Here is a 24863-nt window from a genome sequence, read left to right on the forward strand (position 1 = left end):
AAAAATTCCCAGACTTGAAGAATGAGACAGAATCCCAAATCCTAGAAGCCTACAGGATGCCAAATGTGCAAAAACATAAGAGATCCACACCTAGACACATTATAATGAAGATGCCCAACATACAGAATAAGGAGAGAATTTTAAAAGCTTCAAGAGAAAGGAAGCAGATTACATTTAGGGGTAAACCATTCAGGATAACAGCTGATCTTTCAACACAGACTCTGAAAGCTAGAAGATCCTGGAACAACATATTTCAAACGCTAAAAGAAAATGGGTTCCAACCAAAAATTGTGTATCCAGCAAAATTAAGCTTCAGGATAGAAGATGAAATTAAAACCTTCCACAATAAACAAAAGTTAAAAGAATTTGCAGCTAGAAAACCATCTCTTCAAAACATCCTTGGCAAAACATTACAGGAAGAGGAAATGGAAAATAACAATGAAAAACAACAGTGGCAGGTAGTACAGTAAAGGGAAAAAATAATCAAAGAGGAAAAACACACCATGTTAAGTAACATAAATAAACAAATATGGCTGGAAGAACAATCCATATCTAAATAATAACCCTAAATGTTAATGGCTTAAACTCACCAATTAATAGACACAGGCTAGTAGAATGGATCAAAAAAAAAGATCCAACAATATGCTGCCTACAGGAGATGCATTTGATAGGAAAAAACATACACAGACTGAAGGTGAAAGGTTGGGAAAAATCATATCACTCATATGGACTTCGGAAACAAGCAGGAGTGTCCATATTCATATCAAATACAATGGATTTCAAGCCAAAGTTAATCAAAAGGGATAAAGAGGGACACTACATACTGCTCAAGGGAACCATACAACAACAAGACATAACAATCATAAATATATATGCTCCAAACAATGGTGCAGGTATGTTCATCAAACTCTTCTCAAGTTCAAGAGTCTAATAGACCACCATACAATAATTATGGGAGACTTCAACACACCTCTCTCACCACTGGACAGATCTTCCAAACAAAAGTTGAATAAAGAAACTATAGAACTCAATAATACAATTAATAATCTAGACTTCATTGACATATATTGAATATACCACCCAACATCAAGCAGTTACACTTTTTTCTCAGCAGCACATGGATCCTTCTCAAAAATAGATCATATATTATGTCACAGGGCAACTCTCAGACATTATAAAGGAGTAGAGATAATACCATGCATCTTATCTGATCATAATTGAATGAAACTGGAAATCAACGATAAAAGAAGGAAGGAAAAATCATGCATCACTTGGAGAATGAACAATAGGTTACTGAATGATCAATGGGTTATAGAAGACATCAAGGAGGAAATTAAAAAATTCTTAGAGATAAATGAAAACACAGACACAACATACCGGAATCTATGGGACACAATGAAAGCAGTTCTAAGAGGAAACTTCATTGCCTGGAGTTCATTCCCAAAAGAAAAAACCAACAAATAAATGATCTCACACTTCATCTCAAAATCCTAGAAAAAGAAGAGCAAAACAATAGCAAAAGAAGTAGAAGGCAAGAAATAATTAAATCAGAGCTGAAATTAATGAAATCAAAACAAAAGAAACAATTGAAAAAATTGACAAAACTAAAAGTTGGTTCTTTGAAAAAATAAATAAGATCAACAGACCCTTAGCCATGCTAAGGAAGAGAAGAAGAGAGAGAACTCAAATTACTAGCATACGGGATGAAAAAGGCAATATCACAACAGACACTTCAGAAATACAGAAGATAATTAGAAATTATTTTGAATCCCTATACTCCAATAAAATAGAAGATAGTGAAGGCATCAATAAATTTCTTAAGTCATATGATCTACCCAGATTGAGTCAGGAGGATATAGACAACCTAAACAGACCAATATCAATCGAGGAAATAGAAGAAGCCATCAAAAGACTACCAACTAAGAAAAGCCCAGGACCAGATGGGTATACACCAGAGTTTTACAAAACCTTTAAAGAGGAACTAATACCAATACTTTTCAAGCTATTCCAGGAAATAGAGAAAGAGGGAGAACTTCCAAATTCATTCTATGAGGCCAACATCACTCTGATTCCTAAACCAGACAAAGACACTTCAAAGAAAGAAAACTACAGACCAATATCTCTAATGAATCTAGATGCAAAAATCCTCAATAAAATTCTGGCGAATCAGATTAAAACACATATCAAAAAAATTGTGCACCATGATCAAGTAGGATTCATCCCTGGGATGCAAGGCTGGTTCAATATACAGAAATCAATAAATGTTATTCACCACATCAATAGACGTAAAGATAAGAACCATATGATCATCTCGATAGATGCAGAAAAAGCATTCGACAAAGTACAGCATCCCTTCATATTCAAAACTCTAGAAAATCTAGGGATAACAGGAACATACCTCAATATTTTAAAAGCTATCTATGCTAAGCCTCAGGCTAGCATCATTCTGAACGGAGAAAAATTGAAGGCATTCCCTCTAAAATCTGGAACAAGACAGGGATGCCCTCTCTCAACACTTCTGTTCAACATAGTTCTCAAAACACTGGCCAGAGAAATTAGACAGATGAAAGAAATTAAAGGCATAAAAATAGGAAAAGAAGAACTTAAATTATCACTATTTGCAGATGACATGATTCTATACCTAGCAGACCCAAAAGGATCTACAAAGAAACTATCAGAGCTAATAAATGAATTCAGCAAAGTGGCAGGATATAAAATCAACACGCATAAATCAAAGGCATTCCTGTATATCAGCGACAAATCCTGTGAAATGGAAATGAGGACAACCACTCCATTCACAATATCCTCAAAAAAAATACTTGGGAATCAACCTAACAAAAGAGGTGAAAGACTTACAATGAAAACTACAGAACCCTAAAGAGAGAAATAGAAGAAGATCTTAGAAGATGGAAAAATATACCCTGGATAGGCAGAACCAACATCATCAAAATGGCGATATTACCAAAAGTTCTCTATAGGTTTAATGCAATGCCAATCAAAATCCCAATGGCATTTCTTGTAGAAATAGATAAAGCAATCATGAAATTCATGTGGAAAAATAAAAGACCCAGAATAGCAAAAACAACTCTAAGCAGGAAGTGTGAATCAGGTGGTACAGCGATATCAGACTTCAAACTATACTACAGAGCAATAGTAACAAAAACAGCATGGTACTGGTACCAAAACAGGCGGGTGGACCAATGGTACAGAATAGAGGACACAGAAACCAATCCACAAAATTACAACTATCTTATATTTGATAAAGGGACTAAAAGCATGCAATGGAGGAAGGATAGCATCTTCAACAAATGGTGCTGGGAAAACTGGAAATCCATATGCAACAAAATGAAACTGAATCCCTTTATCTCGCCATGCACAAAAGTTAACTCAAAATGGATCAAGGAGCTTGATATCAAATCAGAGACACGGCGTCTGATAGAAGAAAAAGTTGGCTACGATCTACATACTGTGGGGTCGGGCTCCAAATTCCTCAATAGGATACCCATAGCACAAGAGTTAATAACTAGAATCAACAAATGGGACTTACTCATACTAAAAAGTTTTTTCTCAGCAAAAGAAACAATAAGAGAGGTAAATAGGGAGCCTACATCATGGGAACGAATCTTTACTCCTCACACTTCAGATAGAGCCCTAATTTCCAGAGTATACAAAGAACTCAAAAAATTAGACAATAAGATAACAAATAACCCAATCAACAAATGGGCCAAGGACCTGAACAGACACTTCTCAGAGGAGGACATACAATCAATCAACAAGTACATGAAAAAATGCTCACCATCTCTAGCAGTCAGAGAAATGCAAATCAAAACCACCCTAAGATACCATCTCACTCCAGTAAGATTGGCAGCCATTATGAAGTCAAACAACAAGTGCTGGCGAGGATGTGGGGAAAAGGGTACACTTGTACATTGTTGGTGGGACTGCAAATTGGTGCAGCCAATTTGGAAAACAGTATGGAGATTTCTTGGAAAGCTGGGAATGGAACCACCATTTGACCCAGCTATTCCTCTTCTAGGTCTATTCCCTAAAGACCTAAAAAGAGCATACTACAGGGACACTGCTACATCGATGTTCATAGCAGCACAATTCACAATAGCAAGACTGTGGAACCAACCTAGATGCCCTTCAATAGACGAATGGATAAAAAAAATGTGGCATTTATACACAATGGAGTATTACTCTGCATTAAAAAATGACAAAATCATAGAATTTGCAGGGAAATGGATGGCATTAGAGCAGATTATGCTAAGTGAAGCTAGCCAATCCCTAAAAAACAAATGCCAAATGTCTTCTTTGATATAAGGAGAGTAACTAAGAACAGAATAGGGAGGAAGAGCATGAGAAGAAGATTAACATTAAACAGGAATGAGAGGTGGGAGGGAAAGGGAGAGAGAAGGGAAATTGCATGGAAATGGAAGGAGACCCTCAGGGTTATACAAAATTACATACAAGAGGAAGTGAGGGGAAAGGGGAAAAAAAAAACAAGGGGGAGAAATGAATTACAGTAGAGGGGGTAGAGAGAGAAGAGGGGAGGGGAGGGGAGGGAAGGGGGGATAGTAGAGGATAGGAAAGGCAGCAGAATACAACAGACACTAGTATGGCAATATGTAAATCAGTGGATGTGTAACCGATGTGATTCTGCAATCTGTATACGGGGTAAAAATGGGAGTTCATAACCAACTTGAATCAAAGTGTGAAATATGATATGTCAAGAACTATGTAATGTTTTGAACAACCAACAATAAAAATTAAAAAAAAAAATAAAGTGGTGTTTCATATATTAAAAATAAATAAATGAATAAATAAATAAAATAAAACCACTCATTTAAGAATCAAAAAAAATGCAACAAATTATAAATACAAAGGGATATAAATGTATAGTTGTGACCACTCAAAGTGGTTTCTAATACCTTTATATCATACCACACGATATAAAATAATATCTAGCATAAAAATTGATTTATAATTAGTTTTAATATATATTTAAAATAACTTTTTAATTTATACAAAGAAAATTTAAAGGAAAGTTACATAAATAATTAGAATTAATTATCTGTAAATAATTAGAATTCATTTTAAGAAATAATTACAGAGTCTTAATCAAGTGGCTAATGCCAATTAATAGACAAAATTCAAAATTTTAAACACTTTTTCATTACCAAATTAGTGGAATCCAATCCATATGCAAACTGAGATACCATATACTTATTTTTAAAATATAGCCTATTAGGAATAGTGCCAGTAGAATATAGGAATATCTTTCTCACAGAGATGCAGAAATATTTAGAAGAATGTTACAACATTCTTTCATCATATTGTTTCCATAAAAGTCTACATAAACCACCTCACAGCATACCATGAATAGAGTTCAACACTCTTTAAATCCCATTAGCAAGCTATGTATAGCCAAAACTAAGTTAGAAGTATTACAGTTACAACATATAGACAACTCAGAAGAAAATCTTTTGACAATCTGACATCTAAATTTGGGTATATGGGAAAAAAATAAGAAAAAAGTATATCTACCTATTTGTCCTCCTAAAAGTAGGCTTTCTTTTATCTAACTATTTAATTTGCTCCCCAAAGGTATAGTAAGAATCTCAGTAATGATCATTTGAACTACTAAGGAGAAAGAAGAATTCCTCACTTAATTGTTTGAATTCCTCACTTAACTGTATAGGTACTAATTATTCCAAAAAGTCTGGTCACTAACTTTACGTCAATAACAAAATTTTAAAAAGAGGGAAGAAGGGGAAAGAGAATAGAAAAGTAGGCCATTTCCCCCAAAATTTCATTTATTATTATTAAAAGTAGAATCCACAGTGGCCCTTTTAGCAATTAAGCCCTCAGAAAACCAACAAAGGGACTTCTTTTTGTGATGCTGGGAATAGAACCCAGGGACTCCTGTATGCTAGGCAACTATTCTACCATAAAACCACACCTTCAGTCCCACAGAACTATTAATTAGAGATAGAAGATTGTGCTTCAAGGAAAATTAGGTACGATATCTTGCAAGTAAAATCTGCAAAGAAAAATATACCATTCCTTAGCTCTATCCTCCCACTGTGCCAATCAGTGTTTCAAAGAATGACTTGGCTCAGTGTATTTAATCACTTAATTAGAAACAGAATGCAGATCTGCATTTAGTTGCCAGGCTTTCACTATCAATAAAAAATAGAAAAGAAACAAAATTCATAGGTGCTTCAATCCCCAACAGAAAATATTGTTAAAATACATTACTGGGGATCAGAAAAAGGGAAACCACTAAGTACCAAATTAAATTATTTTAGAATAAAAATCTTTATAGTCAAGACACATTACAAAATATATTGTTCAATCACCTCCCAGTGAATGAATTGCTTTTATTATGTCTGAGTGATTTTTATCCAAAACCTCCAGGAACACATGCTTCCAATGACAGAAAATACAATGTCAAAGTTGACACCATTCAGAAGAAATTAATATCTAAATTTTTCTATATTGTTCTAAAATCAAATTCTTATAACTTTGAGCCAATGCCTCAAAAAGTTCCCTTTGACGTTTAAAGTAGCTGGAGTCACCCATGTTACCACCACATTACATTTTTCCAAACTAAATATCATGATAAACTAAAATGTAATTACTGTAAAAACTCAAACAGTATAAAAATATTAGGCGTGGCATCATTAAGGAAACAAAACATCCCAAATATTAAGATATAAAAACCTGAATTCCAAAATAAATTCAACATACTCTATATTTTCAATTCTAAGATGCTCCTTTTTAAAACATTTTAACATCTCTGAAATTGGAAGGTGTCTTTGTACTATTAAGGCATTTGTAGTTGGTGGTACTGTGTTGTTGATAACATAGTTTTCTCTGCTTGTAGAAGAACTTATTTATTATTTCTGGTCTAATAACAGAACAACTGTAACCTCTCAACATTTCAGGCAATATAACCAACATTTGAGGGACTGAGGATATAGATCAGTTGGTGGAGTATCTGCCTTGCATGCTCAAGGCCCTGGGTTCAATCCCCAGCACACCAGGAAAAAAGAAAAGGAAAAAAAATGAGCAAAGAAGAGGAATACTAATAATTAGCTGAAGACGTTTCATTAACACCACCAGCTAAGATCAAGAAAACGCCAATAGATAGATATCTGTGGTTTAAAAGAAAATCCCAGATAAAAAAATAGAGTACATTTTTGAGTAATGCTACACCATCAACTCTCCTAAGTGCACAGAAACAAGATGTTGTGGGAAAACACAAAGATCAACAACTAGGTGGGGAAAAAAATTCAGAAATATTGAACTCTGAATGCCAAGACATTTTAGCAACACCTTAACCAATTTATTTCACTTATATTTTCAATGTATATTCAAAGAGGATATAATAAAATTAATAACTCAGTAAATCTAAGACTTCTACTGTACCTTTGTTGAAAGAGACAAAGTTTTATTTTTTATTTTTTACTTTGTATTTATTAAAAGACAAAATTTTAATAGAAAAAGCACTCATGAAATTCATTTGGAAAAATAAAGAAGCCCAGAATAACCAAAGCAATCCTTAGCAAGAAATGTGAAGCAGGAGGCATCATAATACCAAACCTTAAATTATACTATAGAGCTATAGTAACAAAAACAGCAGAGTCGTGGCACCAAAACAGACATGAAGACCAATGGTACAGAACAGAAAACACAAGCCAGGCATGGTGGCACACGCCTATAATCCCACTGACTCCAGAGGCTGAGACAGCAAAATTGCAAATTCAAAGCCAGCCTCAGCAACAGCAAGGCACTTAGCAACTCAGTGAGACCCTGTCTCTAAATAAAATACAAAATAGGGTTAGGGATGTGGCTCAGTGGTCGATTCCCCAAGTTCAATCCCCAGTACAAAAAAAAAAAAAAAAAAGGAATAGAAGATACAGAGACAAAAATATAAATACAGTTATCTCAAAGTAGACAAAGGCACTATAAACATACATTGAAGAAATGATAGCCTTTTCAACAAAAGATGCTGGGAAAACTAAAAATTCTTATATAAAAAATGAAATTAACACCCCTATCTCTCACCCTGCACAAACCTCAACTCAAAGTGGATCAAGAACCTAGGCATTAGACCAGAAATCCTGCACCTACTAGAAGAAAAAGTAGGCCCCAAATCTCTATCATGTCAGTTTAGGAACTGAATTCCTCAACAAGACTCCTACAAGTGCAAGAAGTAAAATAAAAAATCAATAAGTGGAAAGGTATCAAACTATAAAGCTTCTTCATGGCAAAGGAAACAGTCAAGAACATGAAGAGATAACCTACAGAATAAGAGAAAATCTTTGCCACATGCACCTCAGATAGATGATTAATCTCCAGGATATATACAGAACTCAAAAAAACAAATAACCCAATCAGTAAATAGACAAAGGAACTGAACAGGTACTTCACAGAGGAAGAAATACAACTGGTCAACAAATATATGAAAAAATGTTCAATATCCCTAGCAATTATAGAAATGCAAATTAAAACTACCCTGAGATTTTACCTCTCTTCAGTCAGAATGGCAATTATCAAGAATATAAATAACAATAAATGTGAACGAGGAAGTGAGGAAAAAGGTATACTCATGCATTGCTGGTGGAACTGCAAATTTGTGCAATCACTATCGAAAGCAGTATGGAGATTCCTCAGAAAACTATGAATGGACCCACTATTTGATCCAGTTATCCCACTCCTAGGTATATATCCAAAGGACATCAAATCAGCATACTACAGTGACACAATCACATCCATGTTCATGGAAACTTGATTCACAATAGTTAAGCTATGAATCAACCTAGATGTCCTTCAATAGATGAATGGATAAAAAAAAATGTGGTATACGTACATAATTGAATATTCTCAGCCATAAAAAATGAAATTATGACATTTGCTGATAAATGGATGGAACTGGAAACTATCATGCTAAGTGAAATAAGCCAATTCCCCAAAAAATGAAAGGCCAAATGTTCTCTCTGATATGCAGATGCTAACACAAACAAGGGTGGGGGGAGGGTAGAAGTTCATTGGATTAGACAAAGGGGAATAAAGGGAAGGGAAGTAGGATGGGAATAGGAAAGACAGTAAAATGAGTCAGATATAACTTTCCTATGTTCATATATGAATACACAATCAGTGAAACTCTACATCATGTACAATAAGAACAGGATTCTAATATAAATAAGTTATATTCCGTGTATGTGTAATATGTCAAAATATACTCTACTGTCATGTATATGTAAAGAGAACAAATTTAAAATAAGTATAAAATTTTATCAAAAGAATGCAGAGTGCAATCATTTAATTAGCAGTGCTTTATTTTTCCCTCTTCCTTAATGGAATATAAAACAACAGTGTCTTACAGCTGATTCAATAGAATACGGTTGTTTAAGAAACTGTGTATTTTAGTATAATAAAACTTAACTATTCACCAAAACTAGTTTCCAGCTTCATCCTCTTCCTGAGCATGGAATATTAAAATTTTCAGTCTCTTTTACATTTAAATATGGCCATATGACTGAGACACATGAGTGAAAGAAACAAGTACCAAAAAAGAAGTTACTTCCACTCCTTGCTCATAACAATCTTAGCTAGGACTGTACCAACTATCCTTGGAGACAGAAGACTAACTTCAACTCAATCCTTCTCTTTTTTCCTTTCCTCTAAGATTTTCCAGAAAACATTCAAAGCAACTTGTGAAATAAGGCACTTCATCAAAATTTGAAACTTTTTAATCAAGGGACAGCTGTAAGACAGTGAAGACAATCCACAGATGTGGGAGGGGGGATATATTGCAAGTCATGTCGATATAAGAGATTAATATCCAGAACTCAACAAAAAAAAAATTTTTAAATGTGCTAAGGACTTGAACAGACATTTCTCCAAAGACATACAGATGGTCAAAAAGCCTTTGTAAAGACAATCAAAAGCAACAAGTATCAGTCAAAAACATGGAGAAACTAGATCTCTTGTGTACTGATGGTATGTAAAATGATACACCCACTGTGGAAAATGGCACTCTTTCTTTAAAAATTTAAACACGGAATCACCATATGATCCAGCAATTCCATTTCTACGTATATACCAAAAGAACTGAAAATAGAGACTCAAAAATATCTCATAGCTGGGTGCCTATAATCCCAGTAGCTCTGGAGACTGAGGCCGGAGGATCGCAAATTCAAAGCCAGCCTTAGCAAAAGGGAGCCACTAAGCAACTCAGTAAGACCCTGTCTTTAAGTAAAACACAAAACAGGGCTGGAAATGTGGCTCAGTGATTGAGTGCCCCAGAGTTCAATCCCTAGTACACCCCCCAAAAAATCTTGTATACTAGTGTTCACAGCAGCATTATTCACAACTGCTAAAAGGTGGAAACAACTAAAATGTCCAACATATGAATAAACAGAGTATTACATATACATACAATGGAATATTATTCAGCCTTAAAAAATATTAAAAATTCTCATACATGTTACATTGTGGATAAATCTAGAAAGCATTATGCTAAATGCAATATGCCAAAGACTATTATGATTCCACTTTCATGAGGTATTTGGAACTCACAAATTTACAGAGACTGAAACAAACATCAGATAAAAGAGTAACAGGAGTTGGTAGAGAAGGAAGAAAAGGTAGTTATGTTTCATGGACACAACATTTCCATTTGGGAATGAGAAAAATTTCTGAAAACAGATACAACACTGTAACTGTATTTAATGTCACTGAATTACAAATGTAAAAACAATTACCCAATACTGAAAAAAAAATATATGGCAAAATTTATGTTGTGTATATTTTACCACAATAAGAAAGTACATTATTCAGAATCTTATAAGAGTGGGTTGGGAAGCTGGAGAACTCCTGAAAAATAGCACAAAGATTAGTCAAGAAAGGATGTACTGAATTATTAAAGGATACAAAGAGAAATGAAGCGAGGAACTCATGTGAAAAACAGACATAGAAAAGGTATGACATGGGGCTGGGGATGTGGCTCAAGCGGTAGCGCGCTCGCCTGGCATGCGTGCGGCCCGGGTTCGATCCTCAGCACCGCATACCAACAAAGATGTTGTGTCCGCCGAAAACTAAATAAATAAAATAAATATTAAAAAAAAAAAAAAGAAAAGAAAAGGTATGACAGACTTGGGCATGGTGGCACATGCCTGTAATCCCAGCAACTCAGGAGGCTGAAGCAGGAGGATCACAAATTCAAGACCAGCCTTGGTTAAATCAGGGAGACCCTGTCTCAAAATAAAAAATAAAAAGGGCTCAGGATATAGCTCAGTGGTAGAGCACCCTGGGTTCAATACTTAGTACTGGGGAAGGAAAAAAAAAATCTGATGTATGAAAGGACAGCTAAATCTGCAGCAAAAAAAAAAAAAAAAAAAAATGTAAGTGGGTAATTTTGGAGAAACAGAAAAGATATTAAGAAATGAAAACTTCTACACTCTAAATCATTATATGCATCGTCACAAAAATATTATTCTCATCAAATTAAAGTTTCTTTGTGTACTACTTCTGTTCAAAGACCTACAATTTTCCATTACTGTGGCATGCACATGGCTACTTTTGTTGAACTGCACTCATTATCTATACTCATTATATCAGTAATCCCCAACCTATTTCCAAATCAAAGACTTAGATAAGACAATAACCTGTATGTAAATTCTTATTTTGAACACTTATACAGAAATTCAGTGACTAGGATTGAGGGTATGTTTAGTGATATAATATTTACTAGCTTGGCATGCATGAGGTTCCAGCACCACAAAAATAAATTAAAAAAATAAACAACAACTATTTCAGGAAAGACAAAGACATTATGAGATACATACAACTGTATCTGTCAATTTGAAATTAATAAATAAATTTGAAAGAAGAAGAGGCATTATGAAGAGTCTTTCACATAGAAATATTGTCAGAGGGGAGAAAAGGGGGGAAAATGTTGGCTTTGGTTACCACCAGTCTGTAATCTCTCTCAATCTGTGTGCATGGACCAAATGTATTTAAGTAAAATCCATATTTATTAATATAATTAATTTAGTATGTTAAAAATAAAATTAGCATAGTACATATATGAAGTTATAGACCTAAAAAATATATAGAAAACTTTTCATCTTCTGTTCTCAATAGCAATTCATCTTTATCAAAAAATTAAAAATATTTAGGGTTTGTTTTTATTTCAAAAACAAGTTTAATATAAGGACAATTTACATAACAGTGATTATGCAGTGTACAATAAATCTTATCTATCCATTGTCAAAATAATCTTGGAAAACAATTAAAAGAACCCAGAGGAGGGGTTGAGGTTGTGACTCAGCAGTAGAGTGCTTGCCTAGCATGGGCAAGGCCCTGGATTCAATCCTCAGCACCACATAAAAATAAATAAAGATATTGTATCTAACTACAACTAATAAATAAATAAATAGATAGATAGACAGACAGATAGATAGATAGATTAAAAAAGAAAAAACCCAGAGGAGAATAAAGCAGGGAAATAACAGAAGTATAAAGTGATTCATGAATTCCCAAAAAATTCACAATCTTTTTTTTCTCCATTTTACACCTCACAAATACTTGACACTTGTTTAGTATTTGTAAATACTATAAGAATATCATTACACAGAACTTTTCAATGTTTTCATACTCAAGTGTAAATACCATTCTCAAAATTCTTGTAAGTTATTGTTTTTTATTAGTTCTTCCAAAGAGGACCAAATTCTGTCTATAGACAAGGTCTTTTTTGAAGCAAACCAACTTAGTAAAGGACTTAGGATTTAGTATTAAATTAATTTCTTATAGTTGATTGATGTCTCAAAGAACAATACTACTAAAGCAAATGCAATGAGAATGTCAACACTTTAAAATTATTATTCCACATTTAAAATATATAACAAGTTTAAGTGTCTACATTTTCACTCATTTAACTTAAGCTGTTAGTAATCAAGCTTGCTGAAGCCGAAAACATGATGTTCAGTTACTAAATATAATAAAATAACAATATACAATGCTGTAGAACACACAAAACACATTAATTCTTATCCTTGTCTCAACTAGTTATATATCTATGTAATAATTTAGTAAAATCTTTTTGAAATTTATCACATCTAAAACTTTTTTAACATTTATTTTTTTTAAATATCTTTATTTTTTATTTATTTACTTTTACATGATGCTGAGGATCGAAACCAGAGACTCATGTGTACAAGGCAAGCTCTCTACCACTGAGCCACAACCTCAGCCCCTAACATTTATTTTTTAGTTGTAGGTGAACACAATACCTTTTTTTTGTTTTTATGTGGGCTGAGGATCAAACCAAGAGCCCTATGCATGCCAGGCAAGCACTCTTCCTCTGAGCTACAACCCCAGCCCCCATCAAATCTAAAACTTAATAAAACCAATCTTATATTTTAAAAAATGCAGAGTATTTATTGCCTATACTAAAAAGCATCTGGCTTAATTTCTAAGCCTTTAATTTCCATGTGAATTTTTCCAATACATGAAAGGTAGAAAGAAAATACTGTATAAAAATATCAACAGGTAAATGCAATTTATGCAAATTCAATTCATGCAACAAATATTCACTGAGTGCCTACAATATTCCAAGCACTATGCCAGATGCCAGAGATAAAAAAGAGAGTTAAGATGAAACAGTCCTATATTCAAGATAATTACAGTGTCATAAAGGAGACAGATCCTAATGAGATATACCCATTGCTGAGTATATAAAAACCAATTGCTATAACACTCAATGAAAAGGAAGATAGCCTTATGAAAGTATATAATATACTGCTTCAGAGTAAGGAAGCAAGGAAGAGTTCACATAGAATAGTAGGGCTTTCAGGCTTAGCACTGAAACATGATAAAACTAAGAAAGTATGATAAGTGGTGAGCAAAATTTCACATTAAGGCTCAGTAGTGTGCGGGAATACTGCACACTCAAGAAACAGAAAGAAAGACAGTGTGGCTAAATGCAAAAGCCAAGAAAGGGATTGATATATTAAGAGGACAAAGAGGAAAAGAGCCCAGAAGATAATGGAGGCCAATTAGAATTTTATTCTTTAGTCTTTACCTTCACTTCTAAAACAAAAAAAATGTCTATTTTTAATATAAATTCTAGTTGTGTATCTTTGCAAGTAATGGAAACGTTATGCATAACTGTTTAAAGAATAAGACAGAGTGCTCTCAGATACTCGAAGTAAGTACAAAATTTTAATTAAATTCATTTTAAGATTATTTATGAAGGAAAAATAAAACCACCAACTATCAAAATAAAGGATTTGTATCCAAGAAGCTGCAATGTTTTGCCTTTAGCCTTCTTCTACTCTACAGATTATATTACTTCTACTCTATAGATTATATTAAAGTATAATGCTCAAACTGAATATGATAATATAAAAAGGGGTCTATACAAATCAAGCAGAAAATTTTCTTTTCCAATTTTTACCTCTATTTAATTTAATTCCATCCTGTTCTTAAAGCCATTTTCCAAACTGTTTAGTCATTTTAAATTGCACTCTGTCTTCCAAAACACAACAATCGAACATTTAATAAAATAATGTAGTTAACATAGTTTACAAATATGGAATAGAATTTACCTTATCTTAGCTATTCGAATTTTTTTAAAGTATTTTTAGTTGTAGATGGACACAGTGCCTTTATTTTACTCATTTATTTTTATGTGGTGCTGAGGATCAAACCCATCGCCTCACATGTGCTAGGCAAGCGCTCTACCACTGTGCCACAACCTCAGCCCGCTAATCGCATTTTTTAAGTTTCTGTTATCTTTATGATCCCTCACCCTTCTTTTGTAATATTCTGTAGGGTAAATGATTATATTATTTCCAAAGTCCTGAAGATTAATAAACATATTGACATTCAAAAATAGTTGCTAAAAATACTAGACTATGTACTGGTATTTAAAAAAGGATTAGATTAACATATACCTTCTTTGATTATTTCTAAATATCACTTTTAACTTGGGACATAGTTAAAAAAATACAAAAATTCAATACCTACTCTGAAATTAGCTTGGGCAGCTCGGGAGGCTGAGACAGGAGGCTCACTAGTTCAAAGCCAGCCTCAGCAAAGGCCAGGCACTAAGCAATTCAGTGAGACCTTGTCTCTAAATAAAATACAAAAGAGGGCTGGGGATGTGGCTAAGTGGTTGAGTGCCCCTGAGTTCAATCCCTAGTACCCTCCACCAAAAAAAAGAAGAAGAAACTAGCTTGGGACATAAATAAAATAACACAAAATTCAAAACCTATATTGAAATTAGATCTAAAAGTGAATAGACTGAGAGATTCAGAAGTTTGAAGTTTTCTTTGGTCATCCATGATTATTAGAAACAGTTAAGACAGAAATTAGTTTAACGAAAAATTTTTTTAAAAAATAAGGCTGAACTTTTAAGCTATCATGCTAATGCTTAATATAAAAAAGGATTATAAATGTGCCTCTAATCAACCTATGTATATCAAAATATTTCCATACCCCTCAAAAAAATGGAGTGTAGAGAAAGTCAAATTTCCAAAGACTGCATGTTTTCAGACATTTTATAGTTAAGTGTTCTCCAAATGACTTATAAAGCAAATATGAATATATACATGCATATAAAATATGAAGCTTCCTTCTAAATTGACAATTTTTTAAATATTTTCTCATACTTGAATACAGTAATTGTATGGCTTTCACCTAACTCATTCTCATCATGTATTATTTTATTTCCCCCACTGATATTCAAACATTCAAAATAATGACTTCAAAGACATTCTAAATTGTAGCCATAGTTATTTTCTCTGCCAGTCAAATATTAGCATAAGCCTGGCAGAGTCTTTGCCAATGCTTTACTTCATTCAGAGAGTAACAACATTTCTTCTTTGGGTGGTATTCATTGGAAGCTTAGCAGGGAAATACTGAAGGGAAGCAGAACACATAAACGTTAAACCCAAAACTAAAACTATTGTCACTACAAAGAAGCAATGACATCTTTTATTTTATCTATCCATTCAACAGTTTATATATCTATGTATGACTTGTCTTTCTACTATATCCTGGGACTATTTTTGTGTGTGTGTGTTTATGATGGAAGGTTCACTTTCAACACACCTTTTGTAAACTACTGAAGCAACCTCACTTAACATGTGTGAGAAAGAGAGGGAGAAGGTAAAGGTGAGAGAGGTAAATGACAGAGATAGAGATTCAAAATGATAATCAAAATTTAGAAAGAACTCTTTGATCACCTTGGGAAGATATGAGGGAATCAACTCAATCTGAAAACTGGTAAATAAGGGAAATCTAAAATTTTTATTCTTCCTTTTGTATATGAATTACAAGACCAAAGAGCTGATAAGAGAAAATTACTCCTTATAAAAGTCTAACTAATAAATGAAGGAAACATAAAATTCAAACACTATTTTGAAATCCCTAATAAAATAAAACAACTAAGTAACAATTATCAATGACTACTTAGGGTTAAAAAAATGATAGGAAACTTTACAGCTATATAGAGCAGACTGGCAATACTTGAATCCAGTGATAAATATTATTACCATAGAGAAATACTCAAGACATTATGTGCTTTGTGATATAATGCAAAAAAATGCACAATAATCCACATAGCATTCTTCAAAAAATTTCAAATATAAGTCTTAATAAGTCTCTGGATAGAACCATCAACTCTAAAAAATAGAGAAACATCACAATGTACTAAAGGATACCACAATGATATAGTCAGCAATAAAAAAATGAAAATTTCTGCAGGACAAACAGCTTAGTGTATTAAATAATAAGAGGGAAAAAAAGGATAGGAAGAAAACTAACTAAATTAAAGTGACTTAAAACTATTGATTGATTGTAATACAATAACGTTTAAATTTTGATTCAAATAAATCAACTGTTAAAAAAACTTTATGAGACAAAGGGAAAATGTAAATACTAATTAGATAGTTAATAATATTAATTACTAATTTAGGTTTTTTTAGTTGTCAATGGACCTTTATCTTACTTACTTACACGTGGTGCTGAGAATCAAATCCAGTGCCTCACACACACTAGGCAAGCGCTCTACCATTGAGCTACAACCCCAGCCCTTAATGTAATATTTTTATATGTGATAATAATATTATAGTTCTATTGAAACAACAAAAAAGTGTCTTTTAAAGAGGATGTATAACCGATGTGATTCTGCAACTTGTATTTGGGGTAAAAAATGGGAGTTCATAACCCACTTGAATCAAATGTATGGAAGATGATATGTCATGAGCTTTGTAATGTTTTGAACAACCAATAAAAAAAAAGATACAGCCATATGCATATATATGTATTATACACACACACATACACACACACACACACCATAAAAAATAGAAATGTGTGTATGATTTGCTTCAAAATAGTCTGGAAGGAAGATCCAAGGAGCAATGGCATAAATTAAATAAAATTGGCTGTGTATTCCCTGTTGAAATTGGTTGGTGAATGCATGAAAGTTTATTAACCTACTCTCTTTATACATACATTTTTTAATGCCCATGATTAAAACTGGTTGGGGGATAGAAAATTGTCCCTCGTAGATAAGCATCCTTATTTAACACACTGACCAAGCCCACCTACACATAAGATATTATTCCAGGTATTAGCCAAAGAGAATAACAGAAAACTTAAAACTTCTTGCAACCTACCAACAGACAAATGAAATAGAATATTACCCAATTGCTAACAGAGAAAGATGTAACTGGAAGCATACAGCTCCAGAGATTTGCTAATAATAGTTGACAAATATGAACATGAACGATAAGCAAATGATATGTTGTAATGAGCTATTTTGGGGAAGGAAGGCTAATCACCTCTTATTCTTTTCTCTTCTGATCCATAACTTTTCAATATTACCAAAATAATAAATTAAAGTAAAAAACAACATCCACTTTCTTCCTCCATTTCATATAAACATCGACATTTATCTTATTTAGTGATTTTTCGTTTCCTTTTAATCTTTAAGGATGACTTAAAATCAAAATCAAAATTGTTACACATCTGGCCACTCCACTCTTTTTCAACTTTCTAGTATAAGCTAGTAAGTTTTTAACTAAAAGAAATCTAAACAAAGGAAAAATTTTAAAACAAAAGCTTAAGAACTTTCCATGTAACCATGGAATATTAAGGCAAAATGACCTTCTGTGAAAACAAAGATAATAAAAAAACTACTGAGTTTAAAATTGTTAGACTTTCCTAACCCAATAAATATTGTCCATTTCCTAAAAGTTAAGAACTAAATGAAAAGGAATTAGAGACAGATTTTAATAAAGTATCATATTTTAAAAATTAAACTTGTGTAAATATCAATACCTACTTATATACATAATTATAAGCAATGACTTTAAACATTTCAAAATATGCCTATATGTATACTGTTCCTATATCATTTTTTATAAAAAATAATATATATACACACACACTTATACTTTTGCTCCTGGGCTCAAGTGATCTTCCTGCTTCAGAGACAATTCCCTAATAGCTGGAACTATAGGTATGTGCTAATTTGCCTAGCTCTGAATTTATATTTTTAGTGGGGTTTTTTTTCCCCTTAGGGCTAGAGATCCAGTGCCAGGACCTCAGGCATGCTAGGCAAATGTTCTACCATTCAGCTATACCCTCAGCCCTAAAAATCTTTTAAACTATTATAGTACTAAATAGATTCTCTTTACTAATATTTTGTTATAATTAAGCAGTAAATAGGTTACAGTAAGAAAGTACACCTGAAAGATGTATATAATATAAAGAAATTAACATTACTTATAGAATGAGCCATCCCATTTCACTGGTGTCTGGGAGAGGCCAGACACCAGTTTCTAGGTCGTAAAGAGAGGAACAAGTAACATTTCGGATTTTAGATGAAAGAATAAAACACTGTTTAACAGAAATACAATATTGATGACATCACCTAGTTCCCCATGAAGGACTTCAAGTTCAAAAAAGCATTAAGGGAAAAAAATGAAATATATAGAGCAGTTATGAATCACTTATAAAATTCATACTAAGAGACAGGATTAAATATACAGCATCTAAACATGTAAGGTGCTATTCTAAGTGTATTTTCTAATTTGGGGAACACTATTTGGTACATGGTTTCTCTGAAAACATCCAACTCTGACTTCTCTAACGGCACAATTTTACCCTACAGAGCATTACCTGCTGAATTCTTAAATGGAAGTAACCAATAGAAAGGCCAAGCTTCCATGAAGAGGTAAGCAAGTCCAACACAGGGCCAAGCAGCCTGGGTATCAACTGCTGCTTTGTCAATTATTTTGGCAAGAACAGAATTCCACATCTATCTTGAAAGGACAGATTTCCTAAAAATAACATCATGTACTGTATCCTTAAAAAAAAAACTGACCAGCTAAATTAGGAACCAAAAAAGATAATCAGATGAATGAAGCACTAGAAAAAAGAATAAAATAAACAAATATATATATGTGTGTGTGTTTGTGTGTGTGTGTATATATATATATATATATATATATATACATATATATATGCATGTATGTATATATAATGGCTGAATATTCAATACCAGTTGCTTATAAACAAAAGAAGAAAAAACATTGAGACTCAAACATGAAGAGGTACAAGGTTAGACAAAACCCAGAACTCTATCTCCCTGATTTCTGGCCCTATATTCCTTCCACTACACAGCATTATCTTTTCTTTCAATGGTGTCTTTAATCAGACCATTATTAAAACAACTTGCATTTACTTAAGACACAGGTCAGATGTGAACATCCCAAACAGCTTGTCCAATAACACTTTAGTCCAATGACACTTTTTTGTTGTTTCAATAGAACTACAATGTTATTATCACATATAAAAATAGTACATTAAGGGGCTGGAGATGTGGCTCAAGCGGTAGCGCACTCGCCTGGCATGCGTGCAGCCTGGGTTCAATCCTCAGCATCACATACAAATAAAGATGTTGTGTCCACCAAAAACTGAAAAATAAATATTAAAAAAAAATTCTCTCTCTTTCTCTCTCTTAAAAAAATAGTACATTAAGGGCTGGGTTTTTTATCTAAGAAATAAGTAAAATCATTTATTATTTCAATCAGTATTTACTATTAGAACCTGAGGTGGAGTCACTACCCAACTTGCCCAATATCAAACATTTCTAGGTAACATAAGATCTAAAAGAACCCATCCCTTTTCACTCCCATCCTTACATGCTTTGCCCTTCTAAAAACACAAAACCCTATCTAAAGCCTGATCATGTATTCTCTTCACAGACACCAAAGCCTAATTTGGATGTTTCTCCCCACAGATTTGGTCCATAGAATTCCATGTTTGTCTTCATTTTCAGGGCACAAGGTACTTTGTACCTGTTATGGTTCCATCAATCTAAGACCACAATCTATGAAATTAACATGGTCCAAGTTCATTTTATAAAACAGTTGCTCAACTATTAAGCACCTAAAAAGTACCCTGTTGGTCTACACTTCATATTCAGATTATTAATACCAGTGAGTTTTAATTCTGAGGTAAGCATGTTAAACATCCCTAAATTTATTATGTTTGCTTAGAAATTTTTTCATGTACCTTTTTAATCCTTAAAACTTCACTATATTCTAACACAATCTAGACTCTCATCAAATGACAAAAACTTTGAGAGTAAATTTTGTCATACAAATTTTTACATGCAGACATAATATCACCCCACCCAAAACATATATTCTCAAAATTCTGTGAAATCCTACTTGGTTTTTCTCTATTCCTCCTAATATACTCTTTGAATTAATATGCAATCCTTAAAATAAAGGAACACAATAAAAATAAAATTAATCAAAGCAAACTCAAAATGCTACACCACCAGAGCAAGAGCAACATCTCTAAACAGCCTTTGCTCTAAAAACTCCTGCAGAATAATTGTTTCTCTTTTAATGAAATGTACCTGTAAAAAGAGCACTATATTACAAACATGATATATTTCAAAACACAAATTATATTAAGGTACAGTCCTACACTAAACAACTGAATGATAAGCATAATTTAAACAGCAAAATAACAAAAATGTCATCTCTTTCTTAAATGTTATTAATTTCTGTCAACAACTGTCATGCAAGAGTCATAATAAATGGGAACAGTTCGTACCTAAAAAATATTCTGAGAAACTTACCATCATTTTGGTTCTTGCCCTTCATCTCCTCCCTCCAGGATGGAATGGTGTTGAGAGGAACATAGTCCCTTATGTATTCTTTGCGTCTCTCCTCTAAGGTCATCTTCAGTAAACGTTCTTGCAAAATAAAAGCAGAATCTCCATTTGTATTTAATTATTAAGCTTTGGAATTATTTTATACTTTAAATATTAACCATGTTAAACTAACCAAAGACTTAGTATGGTCTTTTTTTTTATAATTGTATAGAAACAAAGTAACTTTTTTTTAAAGAGGGGGGGGATTTTTTAATATTTATTTATTTATTTATTTTTAGTTTTTCAGCGGACACAACATCTTTGTTTGTATGTGGTGCTGAGGATCGAACCCGGGCCGCACACATGCCAGGGGAGCGCGCTACCGCTTGAGCCACATCCCCAGCCCTTAGTATGGTCTTAAGGAACACCAAAATGTGTGTTAAAAGGTGTCAAATTAACCTCATAATAGCAAGAAAAATAAAAACAAAGCCTGATGAAGAAGACACTCTCATGATGGTCTAAGAAATAAGTAAAATCATTTATTCTTTCAATCAGTATTTACTAACAGCCTGGTACCTACCAGGGGATATGTTTATACACCCTAGATATAAAGGTGATCCTTAACCTTGAGTTCACAGGACAAAAGATGAAACTGAAAACATACAAAATAATACTTATGTAGGTAAAATTTAAAATGGTAAGATAAGTCAGTCACAGTGGTGCAACACACCTCTTATCCCAGCAACTCAGGAGACTGAGACAGGAGGATCACAAGTTCAAGGATAGCTTTAGCAACTTAGCAAGACACTTAGCAACTTAGTAAGACCCGGTCTCAAAACAAAAAGGGCTGGGGAGGTAGCTCACTAGTAAAGCAACCCAGGTTAGATTCCCAGTACCAAATAAAAGAGGAAAAAAATGAAGACAGGTAAGTACAAATAATGGAAACACTCACAAAAAAAAAAAAAGAAAAGAAAAAAGAAAAAGAAAAAAGATAGCCACCAAGAGAATTCCTTGATTCTACAAGGCCATTACCAATAAAAGTTCACTTTCACTGTCAGGTTATGCTATTAACATTATAATACACTACATTGTCAAGAAAACTCCCCCCCCCACCCCCCCCACCCCCCCACCCCAAATACAAACATGTTGATAAAACATACATTAAAGTTTCAAATCATAACTCTTCCCTTTAAATTTCATGCAAAAAATAGCTTAGTTTTGGATAAGAGAAAACTACTTTAATTGCCTTCTTTGTGCATCTACTTCTTTATTTTAAAAATATTAATTTGGTTATATTTTTCCTTTAGAAGAAATAGAGAAAAAAAGACACTAAAAAGACTTAGAAATTTCTGCTTATCAGTCCAACTGTGTAGCTGTTAAGTGAATGAACCATTATAACATTGTTACTTTAGGAACTATTTTTAAGTATAACAGAAAAATAATTCTTAAGTACTCACTATAATTTCATCAGTGATTCATATTATTGAAAACAATGTCTGTCTCCACTATTTTGCCTTCATCATCATCAATAATACAAAGCTAACATTTCAAGACCATCAATAAAAATGGGTAGAAATGATTTTTCAAAGCTCATCCTTATTGAAAATATGTGGAAAATAAATACTACTGCAAAAAACAAATCATTTTATATATCAGGCTCTTATTCTCAACAGCATTTGTTCCATGACACCAGAATTTTTAGCCCTCCAAGCTCATAATCATGAAAACATTATTAAATAGCACACATTCTAATCTTTCAGTATTTTAAAGGACATTTTAATTGTGTATACAGTTACATTAAATCTTCCTGGTAGTTACTTTGGGAGGGTGGGCATCTTCCTATCCCTTCTCTCATATATTGTTGGAAACAGGCCCTACATGGAGGATTCTTTTTAATTCTCATTCTCACCTCCACCGTTTGGCTATCACCTGTTCAAAGGCTAGGACTTGCAATTAAAAAAATCTACAAGTTTTAAAGAGCTAGTATCAAAGAAACTAATTTTCAAGCCGGTCACCCAAACATGTAAGTTTACAGTATCAATACAAGCACTTTTTGTTACATATCTGTGAGAAAGGTAAAAAATAAAGAATAGAGGTGAAAAAGGAGAGGGGGAAAAATGCCAGTATCAAGTTTTACATCAGAATATAATCTGGGATAACAGAAAAGAAAGAGAAACGAAGGGAGGGGACTGAACCATACACTTGTATGTCTTAAAGGAATTAATGCTACTGTCAATTTAACCGATTTGGCTAAGCCTTGATATGCACAAAATTCAGGGATGGGTTCATTCACTGAGTGACATACAATGCACTGAACAACTTCAGACTATGAATGGGGATGTAAAACACAGAAATATATTGCTGAGTGAAAAGCCCATTCAGACTCCTCTAAAGCGCTTATCCTCACTGACAAGATGCTCCTTTCAGGTTTCCCCTAGAGTTTCAGATTTCAAAAGTCACACTGCAGCTGGGGAAGGGGACCTAGAAAGGGGATAAACACCTGAAAATGGGGACTCTTTACCAGTCTGGGGTGGAGGAAGGACAGAGCAGAGGAAGGAATGAATGAGGGTTCTGGGGCGCCAAGGCGCAGCGGCAATGCAGCCTGAGTGCCTGTCAGCGGACACTTGTCCGTGGGACACCCCAGCCAGGGGTGCCAAAGTCCCAGTTGGGATTCACAGAAACTTGTACCGCGCCAAGGGTACAAGGGATTCCATGCTGCCTGCGAGGCGAGAGCAGCCCCACCTAGGCAGAAGGTGACCGGGCGCGGCTGGAGGTAGAAAGGGGCGTGCGCCCACACGTGCGCGAGCGGCAGGTGCCTGGGGGCGGCGCGTGCACGGCGAGGCGCGCACGGGTGTGCGCGTGTGTACACACCGACACCAGAGGGAGGCGGCACCGGCCGGAGGGCGCGAGGCGGGAGCTCTAGTGGAGGGCGCCGCGGCACACACTGCCTGACCCCCGCCCCCACCCCAACCCCTACCGCCCGCACCCCCCAGGACTCGACGGGCTGGTTACCTTTCTCCTCTCTCCACACCTTTTTCTTCTTGTTGCTGGGGTACATGTTGCCGTGGGGGTGGCTGGCTTTAAGCTGCAAGTTCCCCAGGCTCACGGGCAAACAGGGTGTGTGTGTGTAGTGGGAGGGTTAGGAGGGGGCACTCGGGAAGGAAAAAGTGAAAAAGGCTCTGCGTCCCGCGTCGCTCGCCGCTTTCCAGTTGCCGCCCTCCTCCCTCAGCCCGCGCTTGGCTTTGGATCCCACCCGCCTCAGTTCGGCGGCCGCCGCCACAGCAGCACCTCAGAGCCTGTCAACTAGGTCACGCCTCGCGCTAACCTAACACCCGCGCAGGCCCCGCCTCCCAGCCGCTAGGCAGCGCCGCCTCCCATTGGCTGCACCGCCCGCCGCTCTCCGCGTTCTAGCCAAGGCGCGCCCCGACTTCGGCCCCAGGGCGCAGGCGCAGGCGCAGGCTCGGGCCCGACGCCGAGGACGTTGGGGAGCTGGAGTGGGCGGAGCAAAGGCGCGAGAGGGCTGGTAGTACCTCTCGACGGGGGCGGAGCGTGGAGCAGAGTCTTGGAGGCGCCAGAGCGGGGCGGTGCTTCTAGCTGTCTTCTCCGCTCTGAGAGGACCAAAGGGCGTGGCCTGTAAAGCTAAGTGCTCCAGGTGACTGAGGAGCCA

At 34.8% G+C, this 24863-nt stretch overlaps 1 protein-coding gene across 1 annotated transcript in view; it reads right to left on the minus strand.

Annotated features, from left to right (window-relative positions):
- Positions 1-24458, minus strand: part of Macrod2 (mono-ADP ribosylhydrolase 2) — a 1937146-nt gene extending 1912688 nt beyond the window's left edge. Inside the window, exons 1-2 of the mRNA XM_077800161.1 lie at positions 24209-24458; positions 21182-21298 (exon numbers count right to left, since the gene is read on the minus strand). Of these exons, the coding sequence (XP_077656287.1) occupies positions 21182-21298; positions 24209-24254 (163 nt within the window). The 5' untranslated portion in view covers positions 24255-24458. The remainder of the gene's footprint in view (positions 1-21181; positions 21299-24208) is intronic.
- Positions 24459-24863: the final 405 nt, after the last annotated feature.

This window comes from Urocitellus parryii, chromosome 6 (genome assembly GCF_045843805.1).
Source record: "Urocitellus parryii isolate mUroPar1 chromosome 6, mUroPar1.hap1, whole genome shotgun sequence".
Lineage (NCBI taxonomy): Eukaryota > Metazoa > Chordata > Mammalia > Rodentia > Sciuridae > Urocitellus > Urocitellus parryii.